Source organism: Columba livia, chromosome 10, assembly GCF_036013475.1.
Source record: "Columba livia isolate bColLiv1 breed racing homer chromosome 10, bColLiv1.pat.W.v2, whole genome shotgun sequence".
Taxonomy (NCBI): domain Eukaryota; kingdom Metazoa; phylum Chordata; class Aves; order Columbiformes; family Columbidae; genus Columba; species Columba livia.
This window is the reverse complement of record NC_088611.1, coordinates 8700269-8722385: the sequence shown is the minus strand read 5'-3', so window position 1 is coordinate 8722385 and position 22117 is coordinate 8700269. Positions and strand designations below refer to the sequence as shown.

The window sequence follows — 22117 nt, the reverse complement described above, 5'->3', positions numbered from 1 at the left end:
GCTCAGGCAACCGAAGAAATGCTGAAGGCTTTATTTTTAAAAGTTGACACAAGATAGCTTAGCTAAAAAGTCTGGCTTGTATATGACACTGGTTACCGAGAACTTCTTGAAAGATGGAATCATTTGCCTGAAAACTTGCATCCTCTTAGGAGGAGAATCATGAGTTATCTTGAGTAGTCAAAATAGATCAATAAAACTTTAGAAAATGAAATATTGATCCGTTTGCACAAAAAAAATGACATTTTGCATGTTTGCAAATGTAATTTGCATGTTTATAACTGTCTGTTGCTTATTACTCCACCCAGATGAGAGAGGTTCAATATAGAAACACATAAGACAGTGGAATCTGAACACAGGAACTTTTTGAGCAGCTCACCCAGAAAGAAGCAAGGTTGAAGGGGTTTTTGGTCATTAATTTGACTTCAGGTATGAAGGCTTCAATGTAGTGATGTCCACATAAGAATCTGCTCAGAGACAGACTGGGCTGGATACCAACGATCCCTGGCTGAAGCTGTCAGTGCTACTGCAGTCAGTGCAACTAAGATTCCCAGAGTCACTTAATACCTTCTGGCACTCCCACAGTTTGTCTCCTAGTATCAGCCAAGTAACTAAAAGCCAACTGTGTACAAGAGGAATACATTAAAAAAGTACAAAACCATGCCTAGACATAGAGACAAGCACTTAACTATTAGAGAAAATTCTCCACAAGCCTCACAAGGTTCTAAAATTAAACTCTCAAATTTCTAATGAAAGCAAGCAATTAGAGAAAAAAAATCCTGACAAGTAAAAGGGTGTTTCATACAATATGTAATACTTTTTCATTCAGGCACCCGCATATAAGGTAGATATTGACAAATATCATTCAGTGGATGGGACAGCCACATAAAAACGCTGTTTTAATTTTTAGCAGCAAAAGAAACCTTATTTTCTCCAGCCATATACTAGTAAAATATTTTATATTAATCAGTTTTCTCTGAAACTTGCATTTACTTGGTTTTCACCTACCCAGGAAAAAAAAAAAAAAGTTTGAAGGCTAAAAATATTATGAATTTTTATTTATTTTACCTATACCTCTTGTCATTTCTCTTCAGAATATTTTGGTACTTGTTAGAGAACACACTGCCTTAGTTTATTTAATTATTTGGTATACTGCTTCTTACAGAACTTGTTTAGAAACTGCTTGTATAGAATTGGCTTAGCATAAGTTTACTTAGCATAACTTCTGCAAGCTGTGAAACTTTCCACTTCATTAAGTAAAAAGGCTGCAGAGCCTTCAAGTTGGAAGATAAAGCGAGCAGCATCCCTGGAGATAAGTCAAGGAGCAGAACAGCATCTAATAGAAGAATGTTTTGGCTATTATTAATAACTTATTTTCTCCAGCTGCAGGTACAAAATAGCAACTGAAAGTCAGAACTTTGATTGACAGCACACCCGACAAAAATGTACCGATTCAATGAAGAACAGGGAGACCCCACACTCTAGTTTTGCAGTTGGTCCAGAGTGACACACAGAGTGTGGAGAATTGGACTGTAGGGGAATATAATTGTCCAACTTTTTTTCCACTCAGGGTCCCTCTTCAGGAGGCACCAGCTGGAGCTGCTCTACACTGTACCTTGCAAATAAACTATTTATTTTAGAGGAATTTCTGGAATCCATGCCTGAGTCTCTGCTGTGGGAAACCCAGGGCAAAGAAACTTCCTTAAGAGACCTGAAAACAAGCCTTAGAAGAGGCTCTTTGAGCTAGGCATGAACAGTCCAGCTACTAATTGATGACTATTACACACACAATGCTCCTCTTACAGAGATAGAGTTTGATGTGAAAGTGAAGCTAGGCAAAAATATCAAAAAAATCAAAATACAAAAAAAGTGGTGACTCCGTGCTAAAATTTTTCAGAGTAGGAATAAAATCAAAAAGGATCACAAAATGACCTACAACTAAGTCAACTTCAAGAGCTAGGGACGCGGAGTCCTTACACAGTCCAAATGTTTTGGCTTATCTGAAATAAATCAAAATAGCCCAATACATTATAGCTCTCAACTACTATGGCAATTCCACGGGAGAGTTTTCCCCCACAAGGTTTGACTCCAAACTTGTTCAAAAATGTGGTAACACCACAGCCTACACCTTACTGTGCTGCTATCCTCAGTTTCAGAACAGGCAAGCTGAGGGAATGAGGGACAAGTACACACAGATCCTCAGAAACACATTTGGCTACATAGCTGACACACAATGGACAGTGTGCATCAAAAATACACAATCAGTCATTAATAATGAGCCTTTAACTTAAAATTTACTCTTAATTTGATTAGAATTAAAAAAAAAAAAAAAACCACACACTTCCTTCTGAGCATTTGCTATATGTTCTGATTCAATTTTTTGCATTTGGTGCAAAAAGACACCTCAGAAGCAATCTCAACAGATTTGCTGAGAGAGAGACATGGCCTGAAGACTCCCTGGTTTATAACTGCTTCCTTTCCCAGTATTTTCTCTCTGAGGTCAGCTACACACCAAACCTTAGCAGGAAGAAAATTCCACAGAACATGTTTTCTTTACAATTTTCTATTTTATTTTGAAATTGTTTAAACTGTGTACAAAGCAAAATGAGAACTTTATATACCTATACCCCACAAAAAAATACTGGGTGAGGAGTAGACTAAGGGAGCTCTCTTGTCTCCCTCACATTTTTCAGTACTTCCAGCATTTCGGGTTTTTAGTACTATTTACTGTCAAGCATGTGACATAGTATCAGCTCTAGGCTATACAGTTCCCTAGACAGTCGATAAGCACTACTAAAATACCATTTGAACATGGTGCTTGATGTACATGGTTTAGATACCTAATCACTACTGTGTTCAATAGTTTAATAAACTTTGGGGAAAAAAAAAAAAGAAAAAAACAAAAACAAACAAACAAAAAAACAAATGCTGCTATGTAAAGCTAAGATCTCTTTCACAGCACACTCTAGGGAAATAACTTGCCCCAAAGTTTGTTAGTTTCTTTTCTAATATTTATGGTTTTGTGTGGTTTACTTCAGTTTTAATTGTCACCAAATGAGCATTTACGTACAAGACATAGCAGCTCAGCAAAGAACACAGGAAATATTTCCATAGATTGGAAGGGATCTCTAGAGGTCACCATGAAGCTGAGCTGCACTCCAGCCTCATGCCTAGCCTGGCCAAGTCATGGTCCTGGCTCAGGAGGCAGCACCAGCCAGATGTGGCACTGAGCACATGGTTCCGTCAAAAAGCATCCAGATGGTCACAGGTGTACTTTTTATAACACATATATAGTTAAAGCATTCTAATATTCTTCCACTGTCTCAAGGCAAGAAAAAAGGTCAACCTTTTTTTATCTCTATTGCTAGCACTACCTCTAGAAACTGTTTTGCCATATCAAACCTCAAAATGCTTCTCTGAGCTACTGCTTAGGGAAGTCACATATTGTGGATTTTGCCTTCTCCTTCAGCTCTGCAAGTTTCAAATTCTAGTTTTGAAGTCATATTAATGTTGGGTATTTATATTTTAAAAAGGGAAACCTGGCTCCACATATTTTAAGCTAACAGAGCCATGCAAGAAAATAAGGCTAAAGAGCCACTGTTATTAGTTTAAAATAATACACTTTAAAACAAATTAACTATCTCCCAAATGAAACACCATGAATGAGCTAAAAGGTACAAGAATTTTAAACAATAGATTCAGTGTTTTTCTTTTAAGAGAAAGTCCAAATACTTGTATCAAGCTGATTAAAAACTTTCCAGTGTGTTTTAATAACTAGAATGTTTTCTGGGTTAAATTTTAGTTTTGGGGGTTCGTTTTGTTTTGTTTTTTAATCATTGCTAGTTTTGCTGAAAAAGCTTACAAGATTTCAGTGTGCAGAAACAGAAGCAAAGAGAAAATGTTTCCCCCTGCATAGAAAACAATTTTTCAAACAGCTTAACTTAAAAATAATCTAATTTCTTTAATAAAAAAACAACTATGCAACCACATTTCAGTAAGTGAGTACCAAAGAATATTTTTAAATGCAAAGGAACTTTCCTTTGAAAGATCAACAAAGGGTAAAGAAGACACCTTAAAGGAAAAAAAAAAAAAAAAAAGGCACAAAACATAAAAAACCCCTGTTCTGAGAAGGTCAGAGAAGCAGAGACTTGGCTTGTCTAGTACAATGAACCACAGTGTCCAATTTCACCTACTGCCTTTTTCTTTTTCCTTTACTTCCATGTTTCATAATGGACTACTGTTAATACTTACATAGCACAAACAGAGCAAATCTATCTTCACAATTACTCCACGTTCTAGAAAGACCAGAATGAAGGAGATTTTTTTTTCCATGCCTGGACAGACACCACCTGCAATACAACATCTTGCTGCAGTACTTGGGTATTTTTATCTCTGCCCAGGTAGAGCAATCCTTGAATGTATAATGAGTACTTGGGAAGGTGGGGAATCTGTACAGGGTTGTTTTTCTATCACAGCTTTTTCTTGTTCTCCAACAATGTGGTTACCCAGGCTACAAAAATAAATAAATAGTTTGCCCTGTAATCCTTATCCAAAGTTGGAATCATATCACAGTTCTATTATTTGATTTTTAAGGATTATTTAGATGGAGGAAACACATTATAAACAACACTCACTAGTGATAAATTTCACAATCTGAGACAATAAGGTGCATTAGAACGCCTCTAACTTCTTGTATCTTCTTTTTTCTAACCTCATAATGCTTTATAGAGTTCCATAACAGACACAAATTAATACAAGATTTTCTAAGATTTCGAGGGATATGGTTTGTTGGGTTTGGGGTGTTTGTGGGGTTTTTGTGGTTTTGGGGTTGTTTTGCATTTTAGGTTTTTGTTCTTATTGTTTGGGGACTTTTTGTTGGTTGTTTTTTGTTTTGGTTGGTTGGTTTTGGGGGCCTTGGGGGTTTGTTTGTTGTTGGTTTGGTTTTGCTTTTTTTGGTGGGATTTTGTTTTGATTTTTTTAAAGGATAGCATAAGGTCATCATACAACATACCTTGTAAAAATCTTTCAGTCAGTAGCAATGAGTGAAAAATTTAAGATGTACACAGGACAGGTAAATAGTTTTTAAATAGAATTTTAAACACAAAATAAAAAAGAGGTATAAAATTATACAAAAGCCATACCACCCCATTTTAGTACAGTAGTTAGCTCAAGGTCCTTTGATCTGTTATCACTGCACAAAGAAATCAATCCATTTATTTGTCTTTTTAAATGGCAGCCATGTTCATGTAAAGAAAGACAATTTTTATAAAGCTTTACAATTCCATGTTTTGTGCCTTCTCGGTTCCCTTTTCTACAGAATTCTGTGTTGTTTCTTACTCTCCCTTAGACACCTACATGCTATTGCAAGAATACTACTTCAAAGCCCAGAAAACCCTTCCATGAGCACAGCCTAGGTTCTCAACTGATCCTGAAAAAGGACATTATGATGTGACAACTCTATTCTACTTGGTTGTGTAAGGGTATTCTAAGTGCTTTTAACACTCACCCTAAATAAATAATGATAGTTACCCTTCCTCACTTCAAACTTTTTATCCCAACACAACTTTGCAGATGAGATCCAGAAAAACTAGTTCTTGCAGGAAATAAATAAATAAATAAATAAAAATCTAAGTATATATATAGGAGGGGGGGAGATTATTTTACTAAGAAGCCAATCTTTCCTACATATAACAAATTGCTTTATTTAAATGTCAAAAATCTCACTATTATACATTCAAACACTTCTGTGCTTAACCAAGTATGTGGTCACACAGTATGACCTGTATGCATCAAGAGGAATAAGAATAAAACAAGCATGACTATGAAGAACTCTTGAGAAAAGCAAATTTCCTACTAGAAAGGAAAAAAGCAATTCCTCATACATGACATAATGAAGGAGAAGAGCTAGTGCCACAGAAGGATTGCCAGAATTAGGGAGTGCACATGTCAAAATCACTAGGTGAGAGAATCTTATTGTTCACCTACAAGAAATGGGATTCTATTCCACTTTTCTTTTTAGGCAATTAAACAAGGAAATTGAAAGCCCTCTTTCAATTCTAACCTCCTGCCCACCAAGGACAAAAAGTAAAAATCAGCAAAGTACATACACTTTTGCAGGTAAAATAAATTGCAGCTTGACTTAATGTGAAGCCATCAAGGAGATTTATAATTACTCTTCATATTTAAACTGTAACATTTTTCCAGTCTAAAGAACATTGCACCCTCAAAAATTCTATACCTCTTTTCTAACAGAATACAGTCTCATTACAGTTAACAGTCTCATTACTGTGTATTATTACAGTGAATATAAAAGAAAACTTCCAGATTGTATAAATTGCAAAAGGATTGGATTTGCAAGAGTCAGCTAAGTACTGGTTTAAAGGCTTGCAAGGTAGCATACAATCATAGTAAACACTCACCTACTCACGTATACTAGATACACGTGGATTTTTTTTCTTTTTTTACTTGCATGTACCTTAATGAGCTGCCAGTCCAGCAGCAATTCTTTTCCTCAGTTTTCTTCTTTCCATCATTTCTCCTCAACAGTTATGACTTCAGCTCTAAGCAGTCAACACAAAATCAGCTAGTCTTTTACAATATTGGAGCTAATTAACACATTATGCAAGTACTTTTCAGTAAAGGCATGCATGCTGTTACCAAAAATGACCCTATGTGTGCACGAAGCACAAGACTACTACAGCGGTGTCATTCTTATCGGTAAGCAAATTAACTCCCATCTGCATTTGCCTCAATTGTTCCTGAACGGATGTGAATTCAAATATTGAGGGAATTAGTTTACTCTTAAATGAGACTGAAATAATAAAGTTAATCCTGTGTGCACCTCGTTCTCATTCAAGGTCTTAAGTCTTTGGAAACAGATGCTATATTATCCAGACTCCAAGACTGTTCTTTTTTGACAGCACTGCTACTATACGGGAAGTTGCAGAAAATGAACCTGTTCAGTCAACTAGATCAATCATTCATCAATACATACTCAGAAGTGATATTTGACATCAATATATGTTAAAAAAAAGGCAAAAAAACCCCCATACAAACAAAAAATAAAGCCACCCCTACAACAACATAAACCACGATAAAACTAAAAACAGCTTACAAAAAAAAAGAGCCTACAGAAGCAAATTTTACACACAAGCTGTCATCAAAACTTGTTTTTTTAAACTGCATACAGTAAGCATCATTTTCTGCATCTTTATAAATACAGCATCAGGCATATATTAGAATTGATTTGCAAAAGGTCAATTAACAGCTCAGGAGCCAAACCAGGTGTGCAGGTTCTAAAGCAGAAGGAGCATTATTTAATTTGATGTAATGATTTCAACAGCTAGCCAACAAATATATTGACATTTCAACCAGTAACTAAGATGTGAAAGGATCATCTCTACCCAATTACAGAGTTGTCCAATAATATTGAAAACTTTGCTTTAAATGAAGTTCAAGCAATGCAAGCTACAGTACAATCTGCCCGGATTTGTTGCTCTTCCAGTCATTCCCCCGCACTTCCTGAACACACCACCCAAGGTACAACCAAGTACATTGGTTGTTACTGAGGAAATAACCACCTTCTCTTTCCAATAATGTTCACAATATGTAAGGTACACCAGTAGATTCCTAATCTATTTATTCTTCCTTTTAAAGGTTCAAACATCATAGCTCAATGAAAATATGATTTTAAGAACAGCACTTGTATTTGCATAACCTTCCCCCATTCTTATGTACTAGAGTGTTATTAAGCCATTACTCATTTTATTTCTGTATATTTTTCTCCAGCTGACCAGATCCTCACTGCAGCATTAAGATTACATTTGCTCAAGGCACTGAAAAAAAATATGTGAATGGTAAAAATTTCCAGAGGAAAAAAGCAATGGCTATAAACAAGTGGGAGAACAGAGAAGGACAGAGAAAGTACACACAGAAAATAAATTTCTGTGCTAATTGCAATAGACAGAAATAATCAGCTGCCCATACAAGGATAAAGAAAATTGTCTGATTACAAATTTAACTGCATTTGACATTTGTGAATTTGACTCTGCAATGAGTTTTATTGGTTGGATCTCACTTGGAAGAAAACCACGTAAGTTCAGTCTGAAAAATCTAGGGGAAAAAGTAACACAGAACTATGGTTATGTGGAAAATGCATAGTGAGAAAGAAGTACCATGGTGCAAAAAAAAAAAAAAAAAAACATATAAGGGAAAGAAGAAAATGTTTGCATAATTGAAAATTACCAATATTAGCATAGGATATCACTTTGTATTCAAAGCACAGGAAGAATTAGCTCTCTGACAAGAGAAGGTTCAATTTCACTCGCCAGCACAATTTCATAAGGAGATTTAATCCCAATTACAGATACTAAATATCAACAGCAGAAATAAGAGGGTTTCTATCAATTTTGCAGTTATTCAGGACTGTTACAGGAAACCATTTATCCTTCCAGTAGCAAAAAAAGTCTTATTTTTAAAATGTATTAAACTTAATGCCACATAGCTCTCAGAGCTGATCCATTCCATGTACTTTACTTCCATATCCATTTGGTAGTGCTGGTTTTTTACCACCTGATCCTCTCTATACCCTAAACATTCTACAAAAAATGTTGTTCCTGATCCAAACAATTCCAAAGTTTAGAAATTTAAGGAAAAATGCAGTATATTGTAGGCTTGTTTTACACAGAACAGTTAGGCAAAGATGCCTCTGTTTGTGGGGAAGAATCTTCCTTGCAATTTAACTTTCAATTCAAAGCTTCTGGCATGCTGGATGAAATCCTACTACTGCCACAAGTGCCAAATTTGCATGGGTGATATTACAGGTTAATACCATGTTTAACACCTTCACTGAATTTTGGCCACCAAGATTACATGACCTAAACAGACCATCAAGGAAGTTATCACAGACACAGGATAAGAAGCCAGATATATCTGAATCTCAGTCTGCTGCCTTGGTTTTAATAAGAAAATTAAAATCTAAGTTGGCCAACAGAAACTCTTCTGTTTTCTTTCATGTTCTCCCCTCCTCCTGCCACACTGTTTTTCATGGCAATCTCCAGCCAGATGTCAGAACTCATCTTTACTTTTACAGTGAAAGTGCATTGCAGTTGGTAATGACAGGTGGAAGCCTGAAGTGTGAAGTGAGTACTCAGAGTTGTTGGGTTTTTTTGTACCATACAACCTATAATATTTTTCTTGTTGCACTTTGTTGAATAAATGGCAGAAAACATTGTAAAAGGCACTATGTGCGTAGGGGGTAATAAATCTGTTGGATGCAGATAGTCAATGTCTGCAAGTCATAACATAAAGCTTTACTCTTAGCCTCCTACCAGCTTTCATTATCAGTGAAAATTTCTATTAATGTGATACGATAGCATCATGTACAAACAGCTCAGCAGTCATACATTTTGCACAGGTGTCATAAAATGATAGTCATTTAGCTTCAAGGTAAAGCTGAAGTTTGAATATTCCTGCTTTTCATCCTCAAAGCTTTGTCACTTTAGAAGATAATTATCTAATTTTGTGACCAATGATGTGTTCCCAACACATCAAATTTTAATACCCATAGTATGTAGATCTTTTTTTGTGTCTTCAAAATTAGTGACTTAGATAGTTTGAGACCAAGTCTTTGGACTATATTAAATAGCCAAACATTAAAATATTACCTAGAAGAACAATAGGAACACTTTACATTGTGGCCTTGACCAAAGTTTTTAGAACACCTTCCAAACAGCATTTTCACAGAGCTTTTATCTAACCAGCTAGAGATGCTCTGACTGCATAATTTTGACTCCTGCTTTTTACTAAAGCAAGTCAAATCCTTGTTTGGGTATAAAAGCATGAAAATCCTTGAGAGCTACTGTAAAAGTAAAAACAAATGATAAGACATAAAAACTTCTACCAGCTGACAATTTCCATACAACACTAAGTTCACTTAAGATACCGTGGCTGACAAAAATAGTACAAGAAAATAGCTAGTGAAGCAACTGAGAGCTAAAGGGTTTGGTTTGGCCACAGATTAAAATGAATTTCCTGTGTTACAACAACAAATCAAACAAAAAAAATCCAATTCATGCAATCAACATAGTAGAAATTACTCTTGAGACTTTGTAATTATGAGAACAGTTACATACTCCTATTGTAAGAACAAGACTGTCTGTGGAAAAAAGCGCACTTGAATATTAAACAGCAGAGAGTTCAGTGTAAGAGCCTGTAACTGTAGTGCAAACTATTTTAAAAGAACAGGTCAGAAAAGAAAGTGTCAAGAAGCTGATGAAGCAAATAAAAGATGGTATAATATTGCCTATAACTGGGGCTTTAGAGAAGCCTGCCATGACAAATTAACATGGCTTCCAATATCTACAAGGAGGTTAGAGGGAGGAAGAACCAAGACTATTTATGGAGGTGCACAGCAGAAGTGACAGCCAGCAACTGTAAATTGAAATGGGAGGTTCCATCTTAAGTAACTTTTCATCCTGAGTCAAGCATTAGACTTGGTTTTGAATATCAGACTCTAAGCAGCCCCAAGAAATCTGTTCTCATTTCAGCATTGACCTTCACTTTGAGCAGGAAGTTGAGTTAAAAGACTTTCTAAATCTTCGTTCAGAATGAATTATTCCACAATCGCAGAATTTATTAAGAAGAGTCCCATAGGGGAGGAGAGTAAGACAGTTGTACAATGGGGGAAGACCAGACATTTTTTGTCCAGAACCAGTTTTGCTGAGTCATTAGTGCCAAACACAAAAGCCTCAGTTATAAGAGTACAATTAGAATTTATAAATTCATTATTACTGTATTCAGAAAAACATTAATCAGAGGAGACCTACTCAACTTGCATATTATAAAGGAACAGTGTTAACATAAGATACAATCTGCCAACTGCACGAAATTCAGGAAGCCTGTCAAAATTTGCCTTTTGAGTACTCCAGAGGAAAACATTTCATGAGGCCATTAGACACAAGTAATTTCCACCCTTCCCTAAAAAGTACAAACACAGTTTCAAGAAGGAAACTACTGTCAGTCACACATAGAAGCAAGCAACAGAGACCACACATTAAGCCCTGGTACATGGAATGAATCACACACAGAGACTTTTCACGTTATATCCCCAATCTTATAAACTAGATCATATCACCATATTCTTTGTTTTGTTAGTGGACCTGAGAACAACTTTTTCCTGCATCTTTTATTTCCTTGACTTGGGTGCTCCAAGATCTCAGAATCTAGTTTGAAGGATAAATAGTAATAACTATGTTTTTAAGTGCCTCCTGTACTGCAAACTGATTTATGCAAAATACTTACATCCATCTCAGAAGAAAACATTTCCTTCTAGAATACCTGCTCATTTTAAACCATAAAGATTCAAATATAAGATAAATAAGGTGGTTCAGAAAGGAGAAACAAAAGACAACATTTAAACAACATCAAATTAAGGAAGGCAAGAGCAACACACAGGAAAAGGAAGAAGTACTCTGACAAAGATAACACCTTCTGTGATAATATTTTAGAAATTGTTTTGGTCACCTTAATGAATTTTTTTGGTTTTAACTCTTTATAGTTCTTTCAGGAGTCTCAACAGAAAGAACAAATGGCTAGAAGCAACCACCTGACACACGTTTCAGATCAAGAGTCATTGCCAGAACCTATATGCTTTGATGATTCCATCAAACCCACGGAACATGCTCTACCTAAAAAAGCAAAAATTCAGCATAAGTAGTGCTTAGGAAGAACTCTCTTCAACAGCATGAAGAGTTAAGAACAAAGTTTACTGAATACCAACAATTGCTGATAGCAAAGCAATAGAACATGTGGCAAGTACCTAAGGAAAGAATCAAGAGTTTACAACTAATCAACCATTTCCTTCTCTCATTGGTATGTAACACTGTCTTATGAGCCCTTGTGAAGCTCTGTTACCTATGCACTTATAAAGGGGAGGAAAAGCAAACAAACAAAAAAGAAATAAAAAATAGATAAATTTTTAAAAAACACACTACAACACTAACTAGCCAATTTGTACATAAATAATGACAGTTTTTGTTCATCTACTTTGGATATAGGTAACACATTTATTATTCTTCCTGGACTTCTGCACGTGAAGACTGTTGCCATATTTCAAGTTTTTACTAGTTTTGCTAAGGCACAGCTTGGGCCATGGCACTAAATCCCTGTCTAGTGAAACAAATCTTGTAGTTCTTCCTCTCTTCCCTCTCCCCTGCCCCATTTACATTTCTTCACACATTCTTCCTCAGTTTGCAATGAAATATATTTGTCGTTGTTTGGAGTTTTTTCCCCTCTCCAGTTTTCTACCTTATTTGAAGGTCTTTGTCTCTTTCACGCAGCATACCTGTCCGCATCAGACATTGAAATGAGAGTTTTTTTGAGTCCAGAACTGTCCCCCTCTCTCTGTACAGCATAAGAAACCTTAAAGAGTTTCTACAGTTCAGAACATTTCTTGTGTCATAAATATGGATTTGACATATGCTTTATCATATATGATGTTTCCAGTTAATTCTCAGCTCTCAACATAGTTTAAAGATAGCCACAACAGTTATTTTACCAGAAAACATGGCAGAAACAGAAAGCAGGTAAAATGTGTCAGATTGGATGAATCTTTGAGGACAAAACATTCCTCATCCTTTAGTATATTCACAGTAGCCACAAATATCAGAAGCAGCAAGAACACCTGGAATCCGTGACCTCCTCTGATGACAACTTCCGTAAACCAGTGTCTTAACACATCTATAACAGGTTACAATGAGTGGAGTTGATGGGGAAGTGGGGGAGGATTAAAAAGAAAAATCTACCAACCAATAGGGAGAGAAGCAAGAATAACCCCTGCTTGCAATAATGCAAAAGGAAACACTGTAAAAAGCAACACAAGAGAAAAATTTGTGCTCCTAGCAAACAGGAAACATCAAACTTAACAGGAAGATAGTGAAAGAGTTCAGTCTCTCTGAAGGCATCCAAACAAGATTGCAAATGTCTACTTACATAAATTCCTCTAAAATCAGACGCAGCAATTCTGCCCATCTCTGCCTTCAAAACTCTTGCTAAGGTAATCTGCTTTCTCATAGGGCTTTAAAAGAGTCTTCTGGAAAAAAAACGCATTTTTCCTGTGTTAGGGATCTTCCAGGAAATAAATCTGAACCTCGTGTGTGTGAAATGGAAACCGTACCTCTATACAAAGCATCCAGCAAAGCATATTAAGTATATCTGTCCTCCAACAAGCAGTCACCTTCGCTGCCTCAACCACCATCTCCTTCCCAAAAATTGCCTGGCACTGGATGTTGCTCAGGCACTCCAATTTTGAAGATACATTTAAAACACACAGACGCGTCACCAATAGGCTTGTCCAAGATTTTAATCCAGATCATTTCAAACATACAGTTAGGCACCTTGTACTAACTTCACTATTAATTCAAATCTGTTTCTCCCTTCTCAATAGCACCAATGATGAAATAGCCTTATTTTACCTTTGTCCAGTTAAACAAACTATTTTCTTCTGAACTTGACTTCTATCTACTGTCAACTTAAGCTCAGCTCATTCAAGCAACCCAAGATGCTCTAGCTACTGTTAAGACCCTGCTAAAGACTGCTTGAAGTCAACTCTGAAGGATTTATGACAGCTTAAATCTTGTGCTCTGTATTCTACTGTCTATTTTATTCCCAGGTTAAGTTCGATATGCTGGTTGTAACATCTGTACACTCCTATGTGTCTGTCTCTCCCGACCAGTCACAATCTCCTCATGTCATATACCATCATCCTCAGAAACAGTGCAATAGTTACCAGCAATGAGATGGATAACTCCATCTGTGAAGTCCTAGGAGATATGAAGGCAGGACTTTTTCAGTAAGTACCTGTCCTTGAAACTTACCACCTCTGGAAAGATTTCCAAGACCTTTCCCAACTTCTCTCCAACTAATATTTAAAACAAACAAACAAAATTAAAACAAAAACAAAACAAACAAAAACACAAAAACTTTTTGCACAGTCTTGCTTTATAAATACAAATCTTGCAATGATTTTGTCATTTACTCTAAAATGCACTGAAGTTTTTACAAATGAACTAAATAGGCTCACGAAAACATCCCCACAATTTTACAAAAGCATTATACATAAAAAAACAAAATGGAACTTCATGCAAACAACATATTAATCCAAGTATTTCATTAAGACCTTCTGTTGAAGCTTCTACATCAACCTAAAATACAGTCTATCCTATCAATATATAATTTGTGTTGTACAATGTGTAACCACTTATTATCAGCAACAAAAAGTTGTACCCTACAGAACAGTAATGACATTTGAAAGTGTAGAGTATTGATTAGCAGTTGCTTAAAAGTGAATCACTGCTACAATGCGGCATCTATTCAGGGCTTTACATACCTTCACTGTCAAGATAATTTGCATGGAGACTGGCTCCTTTAACCTTGAAATGTAATCATTTTCCAATACAGGATGTGAAGACAAACAACCATAAATGCATTAAGTAAGGGAATTGGCATTCATTTCCTTTCACGATCTGATGTTTTCCAGTTGGATTGTCCACTCAATAATTTCCATATTAAGACATTATTGAAAGTGTAATGCATGAATTATAAACTTACTGAAGCCATCTCATATTTCTATTCTATATTAACAATAGAACATATTTACTTTCCTTAATACAAGCAAGAGAATCATGCTGTGCTTGCAAAACCCAGAAAGACACAGAAAATACTGCAAAATATAGAGTGCTGAAGAGCAGAAATTCACCATAATTTAAAACAGGGTTTTCCTTTTAGCTTAAGAAAAATGTAAAACATTATTGATATTCAGGCTGATTTAGACTACATTTTAAAAACATTACCAACACCAAGAAATTATTACTCCTGCCATAACATTCAAACAGAAGACGAGAGTAGGACCATACATCATTCAAGATGCAGTTCTAACTTCACCAAAGGCAAAGAAAATGTTGCAATGCCTTCAGAGAAAGCAGAACTTTGCTACAAAAAAGGGGAAAAAATTATTCTCCGTTATTGAGAAAGAGAGACCACGCTATTGGAAGTTTGATAGCACTGTGATACTTTCCTTTACAGATCAATAAGCTACCTGAAAATTAGTATTGGACCCAGCAGGTTTTTCCACCTAATACAATAGTAACATATGAATCTGTTTGATTATTCTTATCTTGAACAAAGAGAAATTACAATATCTATCCAAAAGAATTTACCTTTATGTCTGCAGATAATAACATTAAATACTTCAGCAAACACGCTGAAAAGCTTGGTAACTAGTTCAGTATGGAGAATCACCTTGTGATTTATTTAACTCAGAGATCTGTAAGCTCTACATAATTTACCTGGCTGGTGCTTTTTGGGTTTGGGGGGGAGTTTTTGGCTTTTGGTTTGTTGGATGGGATGTTGTTGGTGTTGATTTGGGATTTTTGCAGGGAGTGGTGGAAGTAGTATTTTCTTTTCTCATTATAGTCATAAGTCTACAGTTTTCTGATCATTTTTCTCCTAGTTTTGATAGAGACAAAAAAAAAAAAAAAGTATTTATCTTTGCAGTTTTGAAATTTCTCAGCAGGCAGAAGTTTAAATTGATACCTAAGAAACTAATCCATGTCTACACCTTAAACTGCACACCTCAGTCTTACTGACCCTTCCTTCAAAGCAGCATTCGCCATGTCTCAAGCAAAGAAGAAACAGCCAACATAAGGCTGAAAAAAAAGAAAAGCAATTAATGTCAAAATGATTGGGCTAAAATTCTAAGAATTTAAGTCACTATTATATGATTTAAAACTAAAGATAGATGTACTGCATGAATCAGATACACCAGCTGAATACTAATTGATCTAAATCACCCTGTTACATTAGTGTGGCACTGACATATCCGTAGTTGCAAGAAACTCACAAGATACAGCATCAAATCTAGTCAGGTAAGACAAAACACAATTCTGAACCTTTAAAAACAGGAATGCTATACTGATTGAAAAACATGCTTTAAGAACTCCTAACGCAACGAAGAATTAGCTGCAAGGAGTAGGCAGATGCAGCCTAAAGGCTGCTCGAGCCAATGGCAGCCGGAGCTCTTGGATCAGCAGAGACTCCCTTAGACACTTACATAAGAAAAACCCAAGAGCCTGAAACAAGCTTGTCTGCCCTAAGAAACCTGTATGGCAGAACTGATAAATAGAAGTTTCTTTGCAGTTAGACACTTTGACGTACATTAGCAATAAAATAGTATCAACTAGTCAGGACCAAATCAAGAATTATCAAAGCTCAGAGTATTAAAAAAAAGGTAGCCTCTAACAGAATCTGAGAAAGCATAGACCCCAGCACATTTTTAGAGAATCAGACACTCCATACATATTAGGAAAGCCTTACTATGTAACAACAATTATTTTATCAGTAACAGCAGGCATATCACCTGCATTTTTTGCTTCCATTTCATTACTGCTCTTATTTTGCAACGGCATGGAACTGAAAACACACTGTTATCATGGACACTGTAATGTGAACAGCAGCATTCCCCAAAGCCTGTTCCCCCAAAATTCTAATTGTAGCTGCAGAAGTGAAAAATATTTCCCTGGCACCTAACCCTTGCTTTGCAACTTATACAACATAAACAAACAAGAAAAACCCAACACCAAAACCAAAACACAGAACTTTAAAGAAGTGTCAAGATTCATATAGGGCAAATGTCTTTTGGAAGCCAAAGGAAAAAATACAAGCATCTAAGAGACAATTAATATTTGAAGTAATTCTTAGGCCCCAGCAGTATTTGCTAACTAGGTGAAGAGCATGCACGCCTCTACAGCAGCAGGAAGCTTCTTGTACGCTGCCAAATCTATATGACAACTGTAAAACCTCCACAAATCAGATAACTTAAGAATAATATTGTCCTATTTTCTTCTGTAGTGTTTTTTGAACACTGAACCATCTTACTTCACTTTGAAAGCAAGTATTATAGTAGAACATTTAAAAGCTATATTTTTAAGTGCTAATTTTGCTTATATGCTAGTCATAATTTCTAAAATTATTTAGTGAAATAGTATTTTCTGAACTATTTACAGTGTCTGTATTTCATCTAAAGTCAATTTCAGGAAAAATTGTATTTCACCATATACTCTTAACAACATACTTGGATAAGATCATCACAATGCAATAAAATAATAAAACTTTCAGTTAAGGTAAGCAGTGTTGTTTTAAAAAAAATAGTTTCAAAAAGTGCCAAAAATATTCTCACACATCTTTTTGAAACTCAAGAAGACAGCAATGGTGGTTACTCATTTGGCGTTCACAGTATAGCAAGACTGAAGAATTGCTATAACCAAATCAATATTCACAGTTACAACCTGGCAAAATTTTGCTTTACTGAGTATCTCGCATAACTTAATTTGCTCAATGAAATTTTAGTATGGGTCAAATCATACAATGTGTAAAATATTTGATCAGTAGAGAGTGTCAGTCATGCCTTTATTTCAAATGCATTCCTTCAAAAGTAGTGTTCACTATATATTCTAACAAAATGAATCAAGTAACCTTTACATTAATTTTTCATTTAGCAAGCCTTTATTAAACTAAATGGCACTACAAAGCCGTTGGTAATTGAGAAATCTATACTGCCAAGAAACATAATTATACGCACATTTTATGTCTTCATTTGTTTAATGATGTTTAATTCATAATCAGAAAAAGCAGATTCCTCCAGTAATATTAGAAGTCAGAGTGCTTCTAAAGGTGCAATTTTGACTTTAGGACATTGATTTGGATCACCCAGAGCTCCCAGGAAATACCAAACAGATTCTCGATGCCTGCCTAGTGGGGAGGGAGCGGGGAAGGCATTTGCAGTGAGAGCTCTTACTGCCTCCATTATTATTATGACAACTTCTGCCACTGGCTTTGCATGTTGAAAATACTTGCAAATCTTGAAGTTTTTTATCCACACAAGCTTACAGAAGAATATAGTTTTTAACAATAAAAAAGATACATGTTAAAGTCATCTGTCCTCCAGGCTCATTTGCCATGATCAACAGCAAGAAATAACAAGCTTAAAAGGGCAGAGGCATTTTGAATTTTAAATAAAAAGCAGTAAAGATTTCCTAAAACTGCTGTAACCAAAAGGGAAAAAGAAAACATGAATAGGGGATGTGGCAGAGAAATAGAAATGCTCTAAATACCTGACAAATTTGTGTTTTGTCTTTCCTCTTTCATTCTGTTATGAAATAACATAACAAAGGAAACAAAACCAAGATAGCTTGAAATGAACATGCACTGCCCACCTTCAAAAACAGTAGCACAGGTTTGTTAGTGAAATAAAAAGGAAGCTGATGAAAAGGTAAAATTAATAGCTTCCAATTATCTACAATTATAACAACCAATAGGAAGAAATCTTTCTACTTCAGAGGGAAAAGATCCATTACAGAAGGGATGACAGCAGTATCTACTGTAAGGAGGAGAGGAATTATTAAGGATTTCATACTGATTCTTTGTGGATTTTAGTATCCCTGCAACACACAGAATATTCCATATTTTTCTAGTAAAAGTTAGACTGTCTGTGTCTGGTAGATTTAATTTTCAAAGCCATTCTAGTGCAAAAATGGCTGTGCATGGAACAGTTCCAAAGTTAAATATGGGTACCTGTTTGTTATGGCCCAATAAAAAATTAAAGCCTTTTAATAATACTTGATTAGATACTAATCAAAACTGAAAGGTCCATCTGCTTTATAAATTTAAGGAGTTCGTACAAAAATATGATTATATAAATCTATACAGACTTCAAAAAACATGAGCTAGAAGTATTATAAATACTGAACGTCCAGATTTTCTGATTAAAATAAAAGTTTGACCAATAAATTGAAGCGAAACCATTTTATGGCCTTGAAAGCTAGTAGGCAACTTGAAATATTTTTTTCTTCTTAACAGCTCCATATTTTAGGTTAGTGAAGTCCATGTTTTGCAGCCCTGGGCATACAACACTGCAAAGACAAACACTGCTAAGAAACTCATATGACTTCAGTAATCATTAAGTCAGTTGCTTTCATTTTACGTAGATAGCGTAAGTTTTTTATTTGGACTGCTACATGTACTGTCTGTTACATAATTTCACACATGTACAAGCCTTTCAAAGTAAGTGCTACAAGCTAAAGGAATCATTTCCTTCATAAACAGACTGCCCCCCTAAAAAAAAAAAAAAATAAATAACATTACTCAGAACTAAAAACCACATCTAAATAAGCCAGCAGAAATTTAACATATGGGTTGAATGAGTTTCTCTGCAGTCAGTGAATGTCTCAATGTTTTTCCAGATTGCATTTTGAGGATCACATATTAAATACCGCAAAAATTGCAGTCTTAAAATCTTTAACATATTCTGTTTAGTCCCTCATTCTATTTTTTTTCAGCAACTGCTGTAAAAATAAATCGTCTACGATACCAAACTTTACTATAGGTTGCATATTTAAATTAGAGTAGACACAGTTCCTGATATATACCTAATACTCAAATCTGCTTTCTCATTACCCTCTGCCCCAATTATGTAGACTTATCCCAGTTCCTCAAGTTTTTGCAATACTTCACTAGCTTATTATCCAGCTGTGCAGCTGAGCAAGAAGATAACCACATTCATTCCTCTTATCTGTAATGATGTAATACATCCCAGCACTGGGTTGAGATGATTGGGGGAATAATGGGATTGTAAAAACTGCAGAGATGACAAACAACAGTGCAGCCGCCTTCTCCTGATACAGTGAATTGTGTACATACAGCACAGGGTGAAAATAATACAATATGCACTAATTCTGCTCCCTGAATGAAGTTAACATTTTCCACGAGAAGCAGCTGTTTCTACACAAAAACATCATCGTCACAATGCAGCAACCAGATTAAATATCCGCAATCTAGGCTGAAGCCTAGACTGCAAGAAATAAAAGTGTTGGAGTTTACTTCATAATGATATTAAAAAATAATCCAAAAAGAAAAATATCAGTATAATCAAGGACTCTCCAGATAGTGTAGTGCAATGTAAAGAGTCATCAGGGACTAGTAAGCAATACAAAAATAGATCTTGGACCAAAGCATGTTCAGCACTGCTTTCCTATTCATTTAAAAACAAAATCTGCCTCCATTTTCTCTATTAAAACCTTCCTTATTACAACTGAAGAGATCCTTACCTTCTGCAGGAGCTGGGAACCCGAGTACTTGGCTGCAATAGATTTGATCTCCCCACCAAATGCCGAGGCCCAGAGCTTTACACTGTGAAGAAAAAAAAAATGAAACAGGAAGAAATGTAATACACATGTCATAGCAAGCAACACAGACTATAACAGCTTCAGCTGCACTCAGAAGGATCCTAGCAATTTTGCATTAAAGAGCTCACTAAGGAACATAAGCACAGCAAAAGATGAGCAAAGCTCTTCAAGTATAGGCACAAACTAGATGCTGTGCTCAGGTAAGGCCTCTTATACAAAACTACCCAACCTGCACTGTTTAAATTTAAAGAACCAACTTGCACCGAAACACGCTTTTGCACAATATAGCACACATGGTCACTGAACGGAAAATAAACAGATACAATAGTAGAACCGTTCTGAATGATAAATTCTCACATGAGAAGGAGTTAAGATAACAGCATCAACTTTAGTAAGTACAAGCACTTAAGCTAAGACTCTGTGGCCACATACTGCACCAACACCTGCTCCTACAATAAAATTGAAGTACCACTGAGCACATTATAGACTACCACTTTAAACACAGTTGACAGAGGAGCAAAGGTGCCTTGAACAGTCAAATATCTGCAATACAAAAAGATAAGAACTTGAGCAGTCAAGTTCTCATCCTGAGAGCAAGAGCATGAAAGCACTTACACAGACAAGGGAATCTGCTGCTCCGATCCAACCACATCCACTAAGGCTGTGTTAAAAGCTGTCCAGAAGATAAAGAAAACCCCCCCAAAAGCGCGAAGAAGATTCAGATGCTCTGGCATTGTGCCTCTCTGTGCCCGGAAAGATTTGGGGAAATACAAGTAAAGCTGAATTCAGCAGCAGTGGGGTTTTGCTTCTAAGCCTCTCCCCACCCTTACCCTCTCCACTAGAACAACACTGGAAGAAATCACAGCTCCATCCTCATCCCTCCAAAGAAGGACCCTCTCTGTGTAATGGAAAAAGAGGACCAGAAGCGAAGCTCTAATGACTTGAAAACTATTGTGTCCCTGGTAACAGCAAAGCGTTTTCCAGCACCACTGCAGCCACTTGCATGTAGTTCTTTACAACTCCGCAGTCAGCAGTGTGCTGGAGTTACTTCAGTGACCTACTGCTGCTCCAAAGTGCCCTTAGCAGCAAGAAAGCAGACTATTGATTCCAACTGGGGAGGCTGTCTTCTCGCAATTACTGCTCACTTTGCAAATGGAAAGCTGCCTAGAGTTCTCCTTTCGCTCGCCGGTAACCTCCAGCCTTCATCCCAGATCAAGTCAGCCAATGCACTGGTTCAGCGGAGCAGGAGCAGCAACCTTTTAACGGGATAGCGCAGAGGCAGAGAGGCAGGCACAGGAGGAGCTGGACCAGAGGGAGGGTACCTCTGAATGGCAAAAGCAGAGAAAGTCTGGAGGAGCTGAAAGTGTAGTTGAGCCCTTCCAGGAAGGCGAGAAGAGAGCGCTGCACATTGCCGGGGGCTGAGCGAGGGAGGGCTCGGCGGGGCTGGCAGGGCGGGGGGGGCCGTGCACACCCACCGGCGCCTCGGCCAATTCAGGCAGGGCACCGCGGCATGACAAGCATCTGTCACACAGCCCGGAGAGGCGCCGGATGGCCGGAGCTCAGCCCTCGGCGCCGGGAGCGCCCAGCAGCCCGGCCGCGGAGCCGCGCAGAGCCGGGCGGAGCAGCCGGGGGAGGAGAGGAGCGGAGCGGCCCCGCCGAGCCAGCATCACTGAGCGGCGGCTCCCGGAGCGAGCCCCGGGTTTAGGTCGGGCTGGCACATTTAATTGAGTCAGAGATAGCACGTCCTTGTGCATAAAGGCACGTTGGCTGCTTCCTCCCACGCCCGAGCGCTGCAGCGAGTCGCTATCCGAGAGATCGGGACCAGCAAAGGCTTATGAATGAAAAGAAATGCAGCATAAGTAAATCAATGTGGGCTAACGGAC

General features: G+C 36.9%; 1 protein-coding gene across 8 annotated transcripts in view; it reads right to left on the bottom strand.

The window, feature by feature from the left end:
• The window catches only part of CACNA2D3 (calcium voltage-gated channel auxiliary subunit alpha2delta 3), a 458229-nt gene that overhangs the window by 404332 nt on the left and 31780 nt on the right, over positions 1–22117 (bottom strand). For 3 of the 8 annotated variants that reach the window (XM_005515341.3, XM_065075319.1, XM_065075321.1), the window contains exons 1-2: positions 20850–21609; positions 20157–20238 (exon numbers count right to left, since the gene is read on the bottom strand). In XM_005515341.3, the coding sequence (XP_005515398.2) occupies positions 20157–20238; positions 20850–20968 (201 nt within the window). In that variant the 5' untranslated portion in view covers positions 20969–21609. Of the gene's footprint in view, positions 1–20156; positions 20239–20849; positions 21654–22117 lie in introns of those variants that run through there. The other 5 variants (XR_010475065.1, XR_010475064.1, XM_065075320.1 and 2 more) reach the window with 5 other exon arrangements.